The following is a 13,588-nucleotide window of genomic DNA, read 5'->3' on the forward strand; positions in this document are numbered from 1 at the left end:
GCCGTGGCCTTGTCGGAGCGACAGCCACGCGGCGGAGGAGCAGCGCCCTCTTCCAGCGACCTTGCGCCCTCTCCGCTCCGCTCCGAGCTGGGCACTTGCCCGAAGACTGCCCTGCCCTGCCCTGCCCCGCCGCAGCTGTCTCAGCATGTGCCGGGACGGGCGCTCCAGCGGGAGGAGCCTGCTTGTCTCCGCCTGCCTCCCAAGCACCCGAGTGGGCCGCCCTGCGGACTTTGGTGCTGAGCGGGCGCAGCTGCTCTCTCGAGCGAGGGTCGGATGGCGCTCCCCTCCTTGCACAGCACGCTCCCCCCAGGGGCCGCCTACGGCTACGGCGGCGAGAGCCTGCAGGGGCTGCGCCGGCGGGAGTTCGCGAGGCTCGGAGGTAACCTCAGCTGGTGGCGGGAGAAAACACGCGCGACGCCGCTCCCCCCTCGCAGCCACGCGGCGGCCGCAGGGTCCTTCGCAGGAGCAGCAGCCAGCTCTGGTGCGCGGCTGCGGCTTCCCCTCGCCTGGGAGCAACGCGGGCTGGCTGGGGCCGCGAACGCTCGTGGGAAGGGCCGCAGACGGAGAGTTCCTCCTGAGCAGTGGCTGCAAGGGGAGGACTGGAAGCTGGGCTGGTGCCAGGCAGTCAGGCCCAGCCGGTGGCGTAGCTGGAGGGGGGCGGACGAGCGGCCTCTCCCTTCGGAGCCATTCCCCGCGTGGGGAGCAAAACGGAGCCGTTCGGCTGAGGGGCCGCTCGCCCGCCCCACTGAGGCTCCCGGCCACCTTGCGAGACCTCCCCCCCCCCCAGGTGGTGAGGCTGCACTTTCTGAGAGGCTGCGGGTGGGCAGAGCAGGTGGCCAGTGCGGTAGTGTCTCCAAGTGGCCAGTTGGCTTGTGTTGCATTGACAGCCTTGCCTGATCTTGAAAGTGGGAGGCAGGTAACAAGCAATCCTAACCACACTTTCCTGGGAGGAAGCCCCATTGAACAAAATAGGAGTTACTTCTGAGTATACCTGGTTAGGCTTGTGCCCCTCTGCCGTCCCATTTCCCTTCTCTTTCCAGACTTTATCCTGACTCTCTGGGGCAGCAGCTTCCCTGAGGCTGAACCTTGCACACTTTCACAGGCGCATAAGAAGGTTTTAGGCTGTCAAGTTATTGTGCGAAAGAAAAGCACATATGAAAAATCAAAACACGACTGTTCTGATTCTACACGGCTTTCCTTGTTGTGCAATCCTGTGGACACTTACCTGAGAGTTAGAACCACTGTGCTCAAGGAACCAACTCTGAGTAAACATGCACAATCAAGAGGGTGCATGTCAGTATGCCTTCAAATATGAAGGATTCTAGAATGTTTGAGTTGGAGGTTCAGGCCCCTGCTCAGTGCAGGCAACTACTGTTGCAGCATCCCTGCCAGAGCTTACACCATCTGTTCTCTTTTTATGTGAATTCACATCACATCTGCAAGGGGCACAGTTGCCAGCAACCTCTCGTTATCTATGACTCTATTTTCATTATCTGCAAATTCTGTGCCAATGCTCTTGGGGCAGGGGGCTCAGTGCAACTACAGGCAGGGGCAAGAAATGTTGGAGGAGGAGGAGGAGGAGAGACAGTGGCCTCCTTGTGAGCAGAAGGCAGTGATGATGCCATGCTGGAGGGAAAGGAAGAGACAGTATACATGGCTGACGTAGGAAGCGGTTGTGGTAATCACACCCAACCATTTATATTTGTTTTTTTTAGAAAGTTGTCTGGATTGGGTCAGTTTTCCTCATCAAATGGGCATTGGGATTGGCACCTGGAGAATCATCAGGTGCATTTGTGCCAGACCTGCCCCTCCCATCTTGGGGACTCCAGCTGAACCTTCACAATCCTGGCAATGATGAAAGACCAATGATGAGATGTCTCTGGAAGGCTAGCTGAGGGCTGCTCTGGGGCTAGGACAAGCTCAGGGAAGGAGCCTGGGTGGAGGAGGAAGAAGGAGGAAGCAACCCCCCTCCCCACTACTGAACTCTGAGGCCTCATTATTGGGCCAGCAACCTTCAACAAGTTGAGAGACAGCCAGCATGGAGAAGGAAACATTAGATGTTGACAAGCCCTTGCTATCAGCCCCACAGAGTGCAAGATAAGATTCAGGTTTATAAAATTTATGGTGAAAAGGGTCTCCTGGAACCTAATCCAATTTTACCCATAGGTTCAATGATTTGATATCTGCTAATTAGGAATGCCATTAGGTTTTCCAGGAACCTAACTCTAGCGGATAACGAGAACTGACTATAGTTCTTGTTGTAAGCATGCAATGAAGTAATTGTACTGTTCCCAAATGGCAAATGCTGACCAGATAACATGTTTTCCTCCTGTTGGGTGTACTTCTGTGCATGCTTCTGTGGGAGTAAGCCTCACTTAATCCAGTGTGATTTACTTCTGAGTAGATGTGCATAACATTGTGCTCTTACAGCTAATAAAAAATGTTTAAATCAATTAAGCAGTGTGTTAAAGTAGTGAAACAGGTGGTTGCACATGTGATCTACTACTAATGTGGGAAAAATACTATAAGCCATTTGGAGCCCTTGGGATATAGCAAGATATACATTAGAATAATAATTTTACAGATTAAAAGATTTTAAAATCCTGAAGGGTCTAATCCTGTCTATTATGTACATTATATAAATTGTTCTAGGCAGTTGTAGCAGTGAAGTGTCCAAACTTGCCTTATCAGGTTGTCACATGTTAAGAGGCTTTAAACAAAACAGCTGTTCATATGTAAGTTCATACATGAAGTAGCTGGCAATGTTTCTGTTTCATTTCATTTTCACTTGTGAAAGAATTTCAGATGAATTGACCCTGCTGCCATGGCTAGTGGTCTTGTCAATGCCCTGGCTGGTTTCTGAAACAGATGGGATCTGAAAGGTTGACATGATTGTGTCTTTCTTCCATTATTGAAAGCTCAAGTTCCATGGTTTTCTGGAGAGCCATGGGCAACAAACCAATTGAGGGTGACAGCTAGAATGACAGTGCAGAAAGACTTGAATGTGGGCTAGAACTTATTTAAGGGTCTGCTCTATGGTGGTGATAATAGTGAAGAAATCTTGTTTCACTATCTGTCAGCAGAGAGTTGCCCAGCAGAGCTTTTTCCGGTAGAGAGGGGTTTATTACATCTAGGTCCTTGTTTGTTAAACCCTTTTACTGATAAAGTTGTCTGCATTCATTCCAACTTTGACTTCACATTGAAAGTAACCCATGAAGCAGCTCTCTGATCTATTTTGATGCTTGCATTCCATTTTATTTGGCTTGAGGATGTGGACAGGTCCCTTGGAAACCTGAGGCCAACCAAATGCCCTGTGGTCAGAATCTTTTGAATTTTTTTTTCTGGTTCTTTGGATCTGAAGGCCTTAGGAGTGGACCTGAACAAGTGGGAAACCCTGGCCTCTGAGCGGCCCGCTTTGAGGCAGGCTGTGCAGCATGGCCTTTCCCAGTTTGAAGAGACACTTGGCCAACAGTCTGAGACAAAGACGCAAAGAAGGAAGGCCCATAGCCAGGGAGACAGACCAGGGACAGACTGCACTTGCTTCCAGTGTGGAAGGGATTGTCACTCCCGAATTGGCCTTTTCAGCCACACTAGACGCTGTTCCAGAACCACCTTTCAGAGCGCGATTCCATAGTCTTTCGAGACTGAAGGTTGCCAACAACTCCACCTTGGTATTCTGTGACACTTCAGCCTCCTAAAAACTCTGCTTGAGTCATCCTGATGCAATTGCCATATTAAGGACTTTATTTTCTGCTTGTCTTTTTTTTTTTTTAAACATAAATTTCTAACTTTATTAGAATATAAGAAAAAACAAGAATAAAGAAAACACACAATAAAATGAAAGGAAAAATAAACATTCAAAATAGTTTAAAAATATAGATAAAAGAAAACCTCTAATAATGTAGCATGAACGAAGTTGAATATTCTAATTACTTACAGCTTTAAATCTTAAAAATCTAAATTTCCACCCATATATATGTTATATCTCCAACAGCCCCAATTTTCTGCTTGTCTTTTAACCTCATGCCAACTTTTGCCAACAACTTACTTGTTTTTGTTTGTTTGCTATTTGATCTATTCCTTATTATCCGCAACTATTGTTTGCTTTTGTAGCCCTTCTAAAAATCTTCTCATACTGTACTGATTAACCTCCCTATACCAAATTCATTTGGAATGGAGCAGGTTTGTCATGTCTCTCAGACTGTTGCATTCTGCTACTGTTAACTTCCTAGAAAGGGGTGATTGCCCTCACCAGACTGTGGGACTGTATGCAAAGTAGGAAGGCTTTCCTGAGGCAATGTCCTTGTGCCTGGGCTTCCTAGGCTTGATGATGACAACAAAGAGACTACTGATGTCCCTACTAAATTCCTGCCTCCTCAGTTGAAGGGTGCATAGAGAGCAGAGTGGGGTGCCAGTTTCTAACTGCTAGATGCTGTGCCTGTTCTGTCCTTGGTTCCTTTCCTTCACATGCCTGCTGGACCTTTGCCTATCCTGGTTGCTTAATACAGCTGTGTGTGTGTGTGGGGGGGGGTACACCTGACTGTTTGGTGGCAAGTGATAAGTGAATGTTGAGAAAGTGCAAGTTACCATCCTAGTGCTCAAGGGAGGCTACAGTGTTTATCCTTTCACTGAACCAAAAGACAGCCTAGAAATATTTTTTTAAAAGTAGCACAACCCCTCTATCTTCTTTTGTTGCAGTCACTGCAAATGGATGAAATTCAGTAGATTTTGGATAGATATATCTTCACTTTTATTCTAGGTCCTTGTTTGCTTCTACATAATTTTCCTTCACTGGTATGGGTGTGTTTTTTTTATCTTCTGGTACTACACTAAAAAGTGCACATCATCAGAGACTATCTGCATAGCTGTGCTTGAAGAGTAAGGTTGTAACCCTCTACACACTTAACCTGGAAGCAAGTAGGCCTTATTGGTTACAGTGAAATGTCTTAGTAAACATGCAGATATTAAGCTGTCAATGAATGAAGCAACTATACAGATCCGTGCCCCTTAGCCTGGGAAATAACCACTGTAGGAAAACCTCTCTCAAACAGTTGCTTTGCATGAGTCACATGTGGGCATGTGGGCATCCACAGGCATGTGGATGCGGGAGAACCCGTAGACATTATATATCTGGACTTTCAGAAGGCGTTCAACACGGTCCCCCACCAAAGGCTACTGAAAAAACTCCACAGTCAGGGAATTAGAGGACAGGTCTTCTCATGGATTGAGAACTGGTTGAAGACCAGGAAACAGAGAGTGGGTGTCAATGGGCAATTTTCACAATGGAGAGAAGTGAAAAGCGGTGTGTCCCAAGGATCTGTCAACCCCAAGGCTTTTCAACCTCTTCATAAATGACCTGGAGACAGAGGTGAGCAGTGAGGTGGCAAAGTTTGCAGACGACACCAAACTTTTCCTAGTGGTGAAGACCAGAAGTGATTGTGATTTACCCCTGCTAATTGGGTAAGAGGCACTTTTTCAAGTGGGTGCTCCTTTTTTTTTAGCAGGGGGAGAGTAACTGGCCCACCTCACCCCAGCACTGTCTGTTCTAGTGGCTGTCTGCTGGTGTTCTTTCTGCATCTTTTTAGATTGTGAGCCCTTTTGGGACAGGGAGCCATTTAGTTATTTGATTTTTCTCTGTAAACCGCTCTGTGAACTTTTCGTTGAAAAGCGATATATAAATACTGTTAATAATAATTGTGAGGAGCTCCAGAAGGATCACTCTGCTGCACACCAGGGAGTGGTCAGTGTCACAGGCAGCACCCTGATAGCTGCGTGTGATCTTGACGCTGGGAAGGCTGGAGCGTCTAGTGAGAATCAGGTCGAGCTGGTGCCAGTGCTTTGATCTTGGGTGTCTCCAAGAAACTCTATGTTGGGGCTTCGTGTTGAAGAACGTGTTGCTGACACAGAGACCATGATGACAGCAAAACTCTATGGTTCAGGATGTGGACTCGCCTCCCTGCATTACAATTTCTGCGCGTGAACCGGAGGTTGTCCATGATTTTGTGTACCTTGGCTCAACGATCTCCGACACTCTTTCTCTCGATACCGAGCTAAACAAACGCATCGGTAAAGCAGCTACCACGTTTTCCAGACTCACAAAGAGAGTCTGGTCCAACAAGAAGCTGACGGAACATACCAAGATCCAGGTCTACAGAGCTTGCGTCCTGAGTACACTTCTGTACTGCAGCGAGTCATGGACTCTCCGCTCACAACAGGAGAGGAAACTGAACGCTTTCCACATGCGCTGCCTCTGACGCATTCACGGCATCACCTGGCAGGACAAAGTTCCTAACAACACAGTCCTGGAACATGCTGGAATCCCTAGCATGTATGCAGTGCTGAAACAGAGACGCCTGCGTTGGCTCGGTCATGACGTGAGAATGGATGATGGGTGGATCCCAAAGGATCTCCTCTATGGAGAACTCGTGCAAGGAAAGCGCCCTACAGGTAGACCACAGCTGTGATACAAGGACATCTGCAAGAGGGATCTGAAGGCCTTAGGAATGGACCTCAACAAGTGGGAAACCCTGGCCTCTGAGCCGCCTGCTTGGAGGCAGGCTGTGCAGCATGGCCTTTCCCAGTTTGAAGAGACACTTGGCCAACAGTCTGAGGCAAAGAGGCAAAGAAGGAAGGCCCATAGCCAGGGAGACAGACCAGGGACAGACTGCACTTGCTCCTGGTGTGGAAGGGATTGTCACTTCCGGATTGGCCTTTTCAGCCACACTAGACGCTGTGCCAGAGCCACCTTTCAGAGCGCGATACGTAGTCTTTTGAGACTGAAGGTTGCCAATACAATACCAGAAGGATCTCTCCAGACTGGCAGAATGGGCAGCAAAATGGCAGATGCGCTTCAATGTCAGTAAGTGTAAGGTCATGCACATTGGGGCAAAAAATCAAAACTTTACATATAGGCTGATGGGTTCTGAGCTGTCTGTGCCAGACCAGGAGAGAGATCTTGGGGTGGTGGTGGATAGGTCGATGAAAGTGTCGACTCAATGTGCAGCGGCAGTGAAGAAGGCCAATTCTATGCTTGGGATCATTAGAAAAGGTATTGAGAACAGAACAGCTAATATTATAATGCCGTTGAACAAATCGATGGTAAGGCCACACTTGGAGTATTGTGTCCAGTTCTGGTCGCCACATCTCAAAAAAGACATAGTGGAAATGGAAAAGGTGCAAAAGAGAGCGACTAAGATGATTACTGGGCTGAGGCACTTTCCTTATGAGGAAAGGCTATGGCGTTTGGGCCTCTTCAGCCTAGAAAAGAGGCGCCTGAGGGGGGACATGATTGAGACATACAAAATTATGCAGGGGATGGACAGAGTGGATAGAGAGATGCTCTTTACACTCTCACATAACACCAGAACCAGGGGACATCCACTAAAATTGAGTGTTGGGAGAGTTAGAACGGACGAAAGAAAATATTTCTTTACTCAGCATGTGGTTGGTCTGTGGAACTCCTTGCCACAGGATGTGGTAATGGCGTCTGGCCTGGATGCCTTTAAAAGCAGATTGGACAAGTTTCTGGAGGAAAAATCCATTACGGGTTACAAGCCATGATGTGCATGTGCAACCTCCTGATTTTAGAAATGGGCTATGTCAGAATGCCAGGTGTAAGGGAGGGCACAAGAATGAGGTCTCTTGTTATCTGGTGTGCTCCCTGGGGCATTTGGTGGGTCACTGTGAGATACAGGAAGCTGAACCAGATGGGCCTATAGCCTGATCTAGTGGGGCTGTTCTTATGTTTGCATAACAGCAGTCAGGGACAGGACAAATGACAGTATTTGTCATTGTTTCTCTTGGCAGCATCTTTCACAGTGCTTGAAGCACTGAGAATTTCCTGGTTGCCGCCTTTCCCTAGAAAGCTCTCTGCACTTCAAATGCTCTGAAAGTTGCTGCTACTTGCATTGGCATGTGACAAAATGGTGTTTTTAACAAAAAAAAGAGAAGCACCACTAGGAACACTGCTTTAAGGACTTATGAAAGTAGCAACATACAGGCGAGTCCCAGTATCCACGGATCCAGTATCCATAGTTTCAATTATCTGTGGATCCAGGGGGTCCTGCACTATGGACCTCCCCGCTGCATGCCCATTCAAAGGCAAAGAGCTGGCAAAGGCATTTACTGAATCTTGACAAATCAGTAAATGATTCTTTCCTCCCTTTTTAGAAAGGATTGGATTATTTTGGGTAATTTAGAGGCAAAGCTCAACCAGTTTTCTCCTCTCTGGCCTTGATAAAAGATATAAATTCACTGACACAGATTTTTATGCTTGAGTAATAGCTTTCATGCTTGAGTGACTTTTATTATTCAAATTTCAAATAAATTGAGCTGTTTTTGGTATGTTAATCATCATAGGAAGACATATAAGATCTTCAGACATAAGACATCAAAGATGTTTTTGAATATAAAGAAAAAAACCAGACTATGTTTGTTATTAAATCTCTTTCTGCCTTCTGAGCAAGAAAAAATACAAATGGACTCCCCAGAAGACTCTGCTTTTAAAATTGAGGGAGTTGGCCAGATTTTTTCAATATGAAGACAGAAAGTTAACTAATACTGTTCCTTTAAGCTCATGCAATGAGAAGCAAAACCCTACTGTCTAAGCCAGTTGAACTCTCATTTGCAACTTACCTGTGCCCCATTGGCATGGCTGTATTACTGCTGGAAAGTTGGTTAGGGTTTGGCTGTAAGTGGAGCATGCAGACAGTGCTAAATTATTCTAGCCATTTTGGGGGCAATGTCTCAAATGTAGACTTTTTCCTCTAGTCTGTTTTTATTTTCTGGCTTAGCAGAGGCCTTGCACACTCAGATTCTAGAAATCTGAGTGCACAAGGATGCAGATCCCAATCCGTACATGTTTTCTTAGACCTAAGTCCTACTGAGGTCAATGGGATTTATTTCCAAATCTCCTAAGTGTACTTACTTGGGAAAAAAATGAGGCAGCAGTGAGGTGGGAGTTGGGCAGATCTGGTCTGGGAAGGGAATGGTTTCAGTGGCAGCAGCACCCCACCAAATCCTAACCCCCTTCCTGGACCCAATCAGATCTGTGCCAGCTACCCCCCCCCGCACCATGGAGGTTTACCTCCCAGCAAGACTTACCCTTACAAGAAGTCATGCTTATTCTCCCTCAGCAAAGCTTGTTTTTCTATTTGTTTCAAGGTCTTATCCTTGATTATGCTTTCCATCATCTTATTTGGAACAGATGTTAGGCTGATTGATCTGTAGTTTCATGGGTCTCGTCTCGCCTCTTCGTCTCTTTTAAAGTTTGGCATTACATTAGTTGTTCTCCAGTCCTTTGGCACATTGGCCATTTAAGGGATAAGTTGCATGTTTTAGACATCAGTAATTTCACATTTGAGTTCCTTAAGAACTCTTCTGAAATGTCTGTTTAGTGGGTGCAGAACCAAGGAGACCCATGTTCGCCTTACAGGCTCGGGAGGTGATATAGGATTCAGCTGCAGCCTCTACCTCCATTCCCATCTCCATCCCAAGCCCAATCCTCCCAGCTCCCTCCACCCAGTCCCAACCTATCCCCCACCCCAAAACACTTCACCGCCAGCCAGCAGTAGCACTTACACTGGCCACTCTATGCCATCGTCTTCTTGACACTGAAGCCCTTCTGGGCTCAGCACTGGTGCCATGTCCTCTCCACTGGTGCTGGAGTGGCTTATAGCACTTCGGAGATGACAGTTGCTGGGTCAGTGTGCCGGGCACCAGCAGTTGCTGGGACAGTGTGCTGGGTGCCTGCGCTGTCCCAGCTTAGGATCAGGGTCTTAAGCAGGGCTGTTCAGGCAGTGATATGTGTCTGCATTCTTCTGTCATGAAGACAGAAAGTTAAATAAGATTGTTCCTTTAAGTTCAAGCGATATAGCAATACTGTATTACTTGAGCAGGTTGGGGGACATTGCTAAATGTTCCTGTAACATGAGGAGACCTCCAGTCTGCTCTAACCTAGCGTTTGATACGGTGTGTGCTGGATAGGATTGGGCTGTAAATAAATAACATAAAAATGCATGTGAAACTTAAGTAAACAGGGATGGCGGAGCAGGGGGAGGAACGGGGCAGGATGTTCTGTGTTGAGCTGAAAAGCCCAACACAGAGCTCCTCCAGTCTGCGCTGGCAAAACAGTTGGCACATACTGGAGGAGATCCATTGCGGGGCCCTTCCCCTTCCACTGAGGAGACGTTGGTGGCTGCCACAGCGCCCATGGGATGTAGCAGTAGCCGTTTTGGTGCTGCTGCTGCTCCTCTGGGTGCCGGGCAACTCAGGATTGGACTGTTAGGCTGCAGTGCTATCCATGCTTACCTGGGAGGAAGGCCTAATGACTATAATAGAACTTCTGAGAAGACATTCATAGGACTGGGTTCATATCTATTTCAATATAGGTCTAAAAATGCATAGGAAAAAAATTGCTAAAGGCCTTTTGTGTAAGCAAAATTAGCAAACTCTAGAAGGCCTTTTACAGAAATATGGCAGTTTACATATTAGTGCCTGTATCACTGTGTTCATGAGACAAGAAAGTTTTTTCAAGGGTGTTTTTGTGCCAGTTTCTATTCATCCAAGTTACTCCACGGCTGGCATTTGAGGATCTATGCCTATTCATGCTTGAATAATCTCACTGAAATGGTTGGTTTGTTTGGGCTGAAAACTAAGAGGATAAATGTTCCTGTTTTTAAACACTGTGACAAATCTTTTAAGTTAGTGTCTTCCACTAACAACTAGCCTGGAACTCACTGGGTTATTCAATTTTCAGATGAGGAACAGAGTAATGCTGTGTTTACCAATTTCCTGGTAGCGAAAACAGTTTTTTTCTGAATTGAAAATGGAGAAGCTTCAGTGTAACTCCATGAAAACTTTACTTTTTGGAAGAGTGAGGATTTCCTACCTGTAGAGAATCATATCCCTTCTGTATTTCTGCATATGTGACTGTCTTGGGCAAGTCTCTTTACTTTCCTGCAGCTGGCTATCCAATCATCTCCCCATGTTAGATGCAGTGCGTGCTCTACAGTGTGGTTGCATTCACTGCAGTGGTGGGGGATAAGATCAGATAGTAAGATCAGAAACAGCAACATAAGTAAAAGACACAGTAGGACAGTGGTTCGTAAACTTACCTAGGTCTCAACACCCCTGCAGCCTTTTCTTCCTGACTTAGCTGGCTTCCTGGCTTTTCTTCCTGGCTTAGCTGGGCACCATGGTCTTTGATCTCACAAAAACTCACACGATCCAAGATGGGAGAGGTAGCAGGGACCACCGGGGACATTCCATGACACACACTTTGGGAACCCATACAGTAGGATATAGGACTGCATTTTTTATTCTTGATTTTGAATAACTCATGACTTCATAAGCTACGTCAAAGAAATGTTATTTTACTACTGGGGAATAGTCCCACAGTTACATGCACCTTCCAAGGCCTTCTGAAACTGAACACAATGTGGCAATGATACATCCACCTGCTTCAACTTCAAATTTGGAGTTGTGGGAGGGATTTGTGAATTCTTTGGCTTTGTGAGGATGTGCATTGTGACGAGGTGAGGAGGAGGCGGTGGGCTTTCCTGGACCTCAGAATGCCTTAAAAGGCATAAAAACATTACTTCCAGTTTCCTAAGGGAAACCAAAAGTAGTGTTTTTTTGTGCTATGGGGCCATTCTGAAGCCCACAGAGGCTGTGGGAAGCTGCGAGCATCCCCTGTCGGCTTCAGAAAGCCTTCCAGAGGCAACTGGAGCACAGTTCCGGTCACCTCTGGAGGGTTTAAAGGGATCAAAACCACAGATTTCCTTATCTGCAGCTTTCGGTATCTGCGAGGGGTCCGAGAACAAATCCTCTGCGGATACTGAGGCCACACTTATATATATATTTGTAATGCCAGTAACCCTTAACCGCAAAGGAATACCAACTTTATTATGAGATTTCTAACCCCTCTCCTGACTACTACAGGTTGAGCCTCATTATTCGCGTGGGTTCCAAGCACTTGTGGATGGCAAAAAACTATAGCAAATCAATTTGGAAAACAATTTGAAAAACTTTGCTTTGGTGATTTAAAAACAGCCTTGATGACCTTTGTGATGTTAAGATAGAGTCATTAAGACGACAATCCAACAATCAGTCTCTCTCAAAGTGCTTAGAAAGGCTTCACTGTGACCCCTCCCTTCACCAATGCAAAGTATCTTTCTTTCACTTGCTGGGGGAAAGGAGGGGTTGCCTGGAGAGAGAAGCCAGCTGGATTGTCAGCCAGCTGCCCCCCCCCTCTCATTAATGAGGGTATTGTTAAAGGACTGTTCAGTTTTTTAAACTGATTGTAAAGGGGTGCATTTTTCCCCTTCTCCAGGGATCAGCGCATTCCTTCTCATTTGCAGTGGCCATTCGTGTTGAGTCAAATCTGTGTACAAAAAAATCCATGTATAAATAGGCTGGACCTGTGCCTTGTGAACTGAGTAGCCCTCGTGAATACATACAGAAGCTGATAATCTGGAATAGTTCTGTTTTTATCTATGAGCCCAAACTGTTGCAAACTTTTTCTGAGGGTGGAATTGCCTGAATGGGCCTCATACTGAGATGTAGCTTAAGAGCCAAATCCTGTGCTCAGCGGCATGGCTTCGTGCCACCAAGCACTGTCCCGCCCGTGTCCCGTGCCACCAAGCATGGTCCTGCCCACTGTCCCGGCCGGTGCTGTGTTAGCACGGGGCGGTCGCCCAGCCTCTGTGGCTCGGCGGTCTCATGGACCGCCAAGTCATGGCATGGTAGCGGGGGCAGGGGCGGGAGTAGGCATTCCAGGGAGGGAGGAGGCCAGCGGGGGGAGGTGTGACGTGGGAAGGGGAGCGGGCTGGACGTGTGCTGGTATCAGGAAGGGAGGCAGGTCCGCGGAGCTCTGCTCCACAGGATCCAAGGCACTTGTGGAAGGCTTGGCGCCCTCCACAAGCGCCTTTACCTTACCACTGACCTTTTGGTCGGCGGTAAAGTGAGTAGCCCCATTGCTTACCTTACCTTAGCCCATTGCTTACCTTACCCGGGGGAAGGGGACGAAAGTCCCCTTCTCCCAAGGTGCCTCCCGCAGTAGCCCGGGGCACACAGGATCCGGGGGCAGCCGTTCTCGGTGCCGCTGAGCCTGGGCGCCCCGGGCAGCTCAGGATTGGGCTGTGAGTAGGCAAAAGTCTCTTGGGTGGTTTTTTTCTTTGTGGACTGAAACCAGCAAATGTTCTCTTAGAGCTTGATTCAGAGGTTTCTAGCTTTTATAATTAGAAATATTGATGATTTCAGTTCAGTGCGTAATCCAGTTTTCTCTGTTGCATTGTAGGAATTACTTACCTCGACCATGCAGGCACTGCACTCTTTCCACAAAGTTTAATAAAAGCCTTCACTGATGACCTCAATGAATCTATTTACGGTAAGAGAAATCAAACAACATAGATTTGTTTCCCTTGCTTATCTTGCACTGACAAGGATTGGGCCCTCCTTATCTGTGGGCTTGGCATCTGCAGATGCTGAGCCCATGTCTGGTGGGCCTCAGAAGTCTTCCCAGATACGACTGGGGGCGCAGTCCTAACCCACTTTCCAACACTGACATAATGGCAATGCAGCTCCTAGA

The 13,588-nt window shown here is 47.2% G+C and overlaps 1 protein-coding gene across 1 annotated transcript in view; it reads left to right on the top strand.

Annotated features, from left to right (window-relative positions):
- The first annotated feature begins 253 nt into the window (after positions 1–253).
- The window catches only part of MOCOS (molybdenum cofactor sulfurase), a 118,279-nt gene continuing 104,944 nt past the window's right edge, over positions 254–13,588 (top strand). The window contains exons 1-2 of the mRNA XM_066628806.1: positions 254–379; positions 13,298–13,387. Of these exons, the coding sequence (XP_066484903.1) occupies positions 274–379; positions 13,298–13,387 (196 nt within the window). The 5' untranslated portion in view covers positions 254–273. The remainder of the gene's footprint in view (positions 380–13,297; positions 13,388–13,588) is intronic.

The sequence above is a fragment of the Tiliqua scincoides genome, chromosome 5, assembly GCF_035046505.1.
Source record: "Tiliqua scincoides isolate rTilSci1 chromosome 5, rTilSci1.hap2, whole genome shotgun sequence".
Classification (NCBI taxonomy): Eukaryota; Metazoa; Chordata; class Lepidosauria; order Squamata; family Scincidae; genus Tiliqua; species Tiliqua scincoides.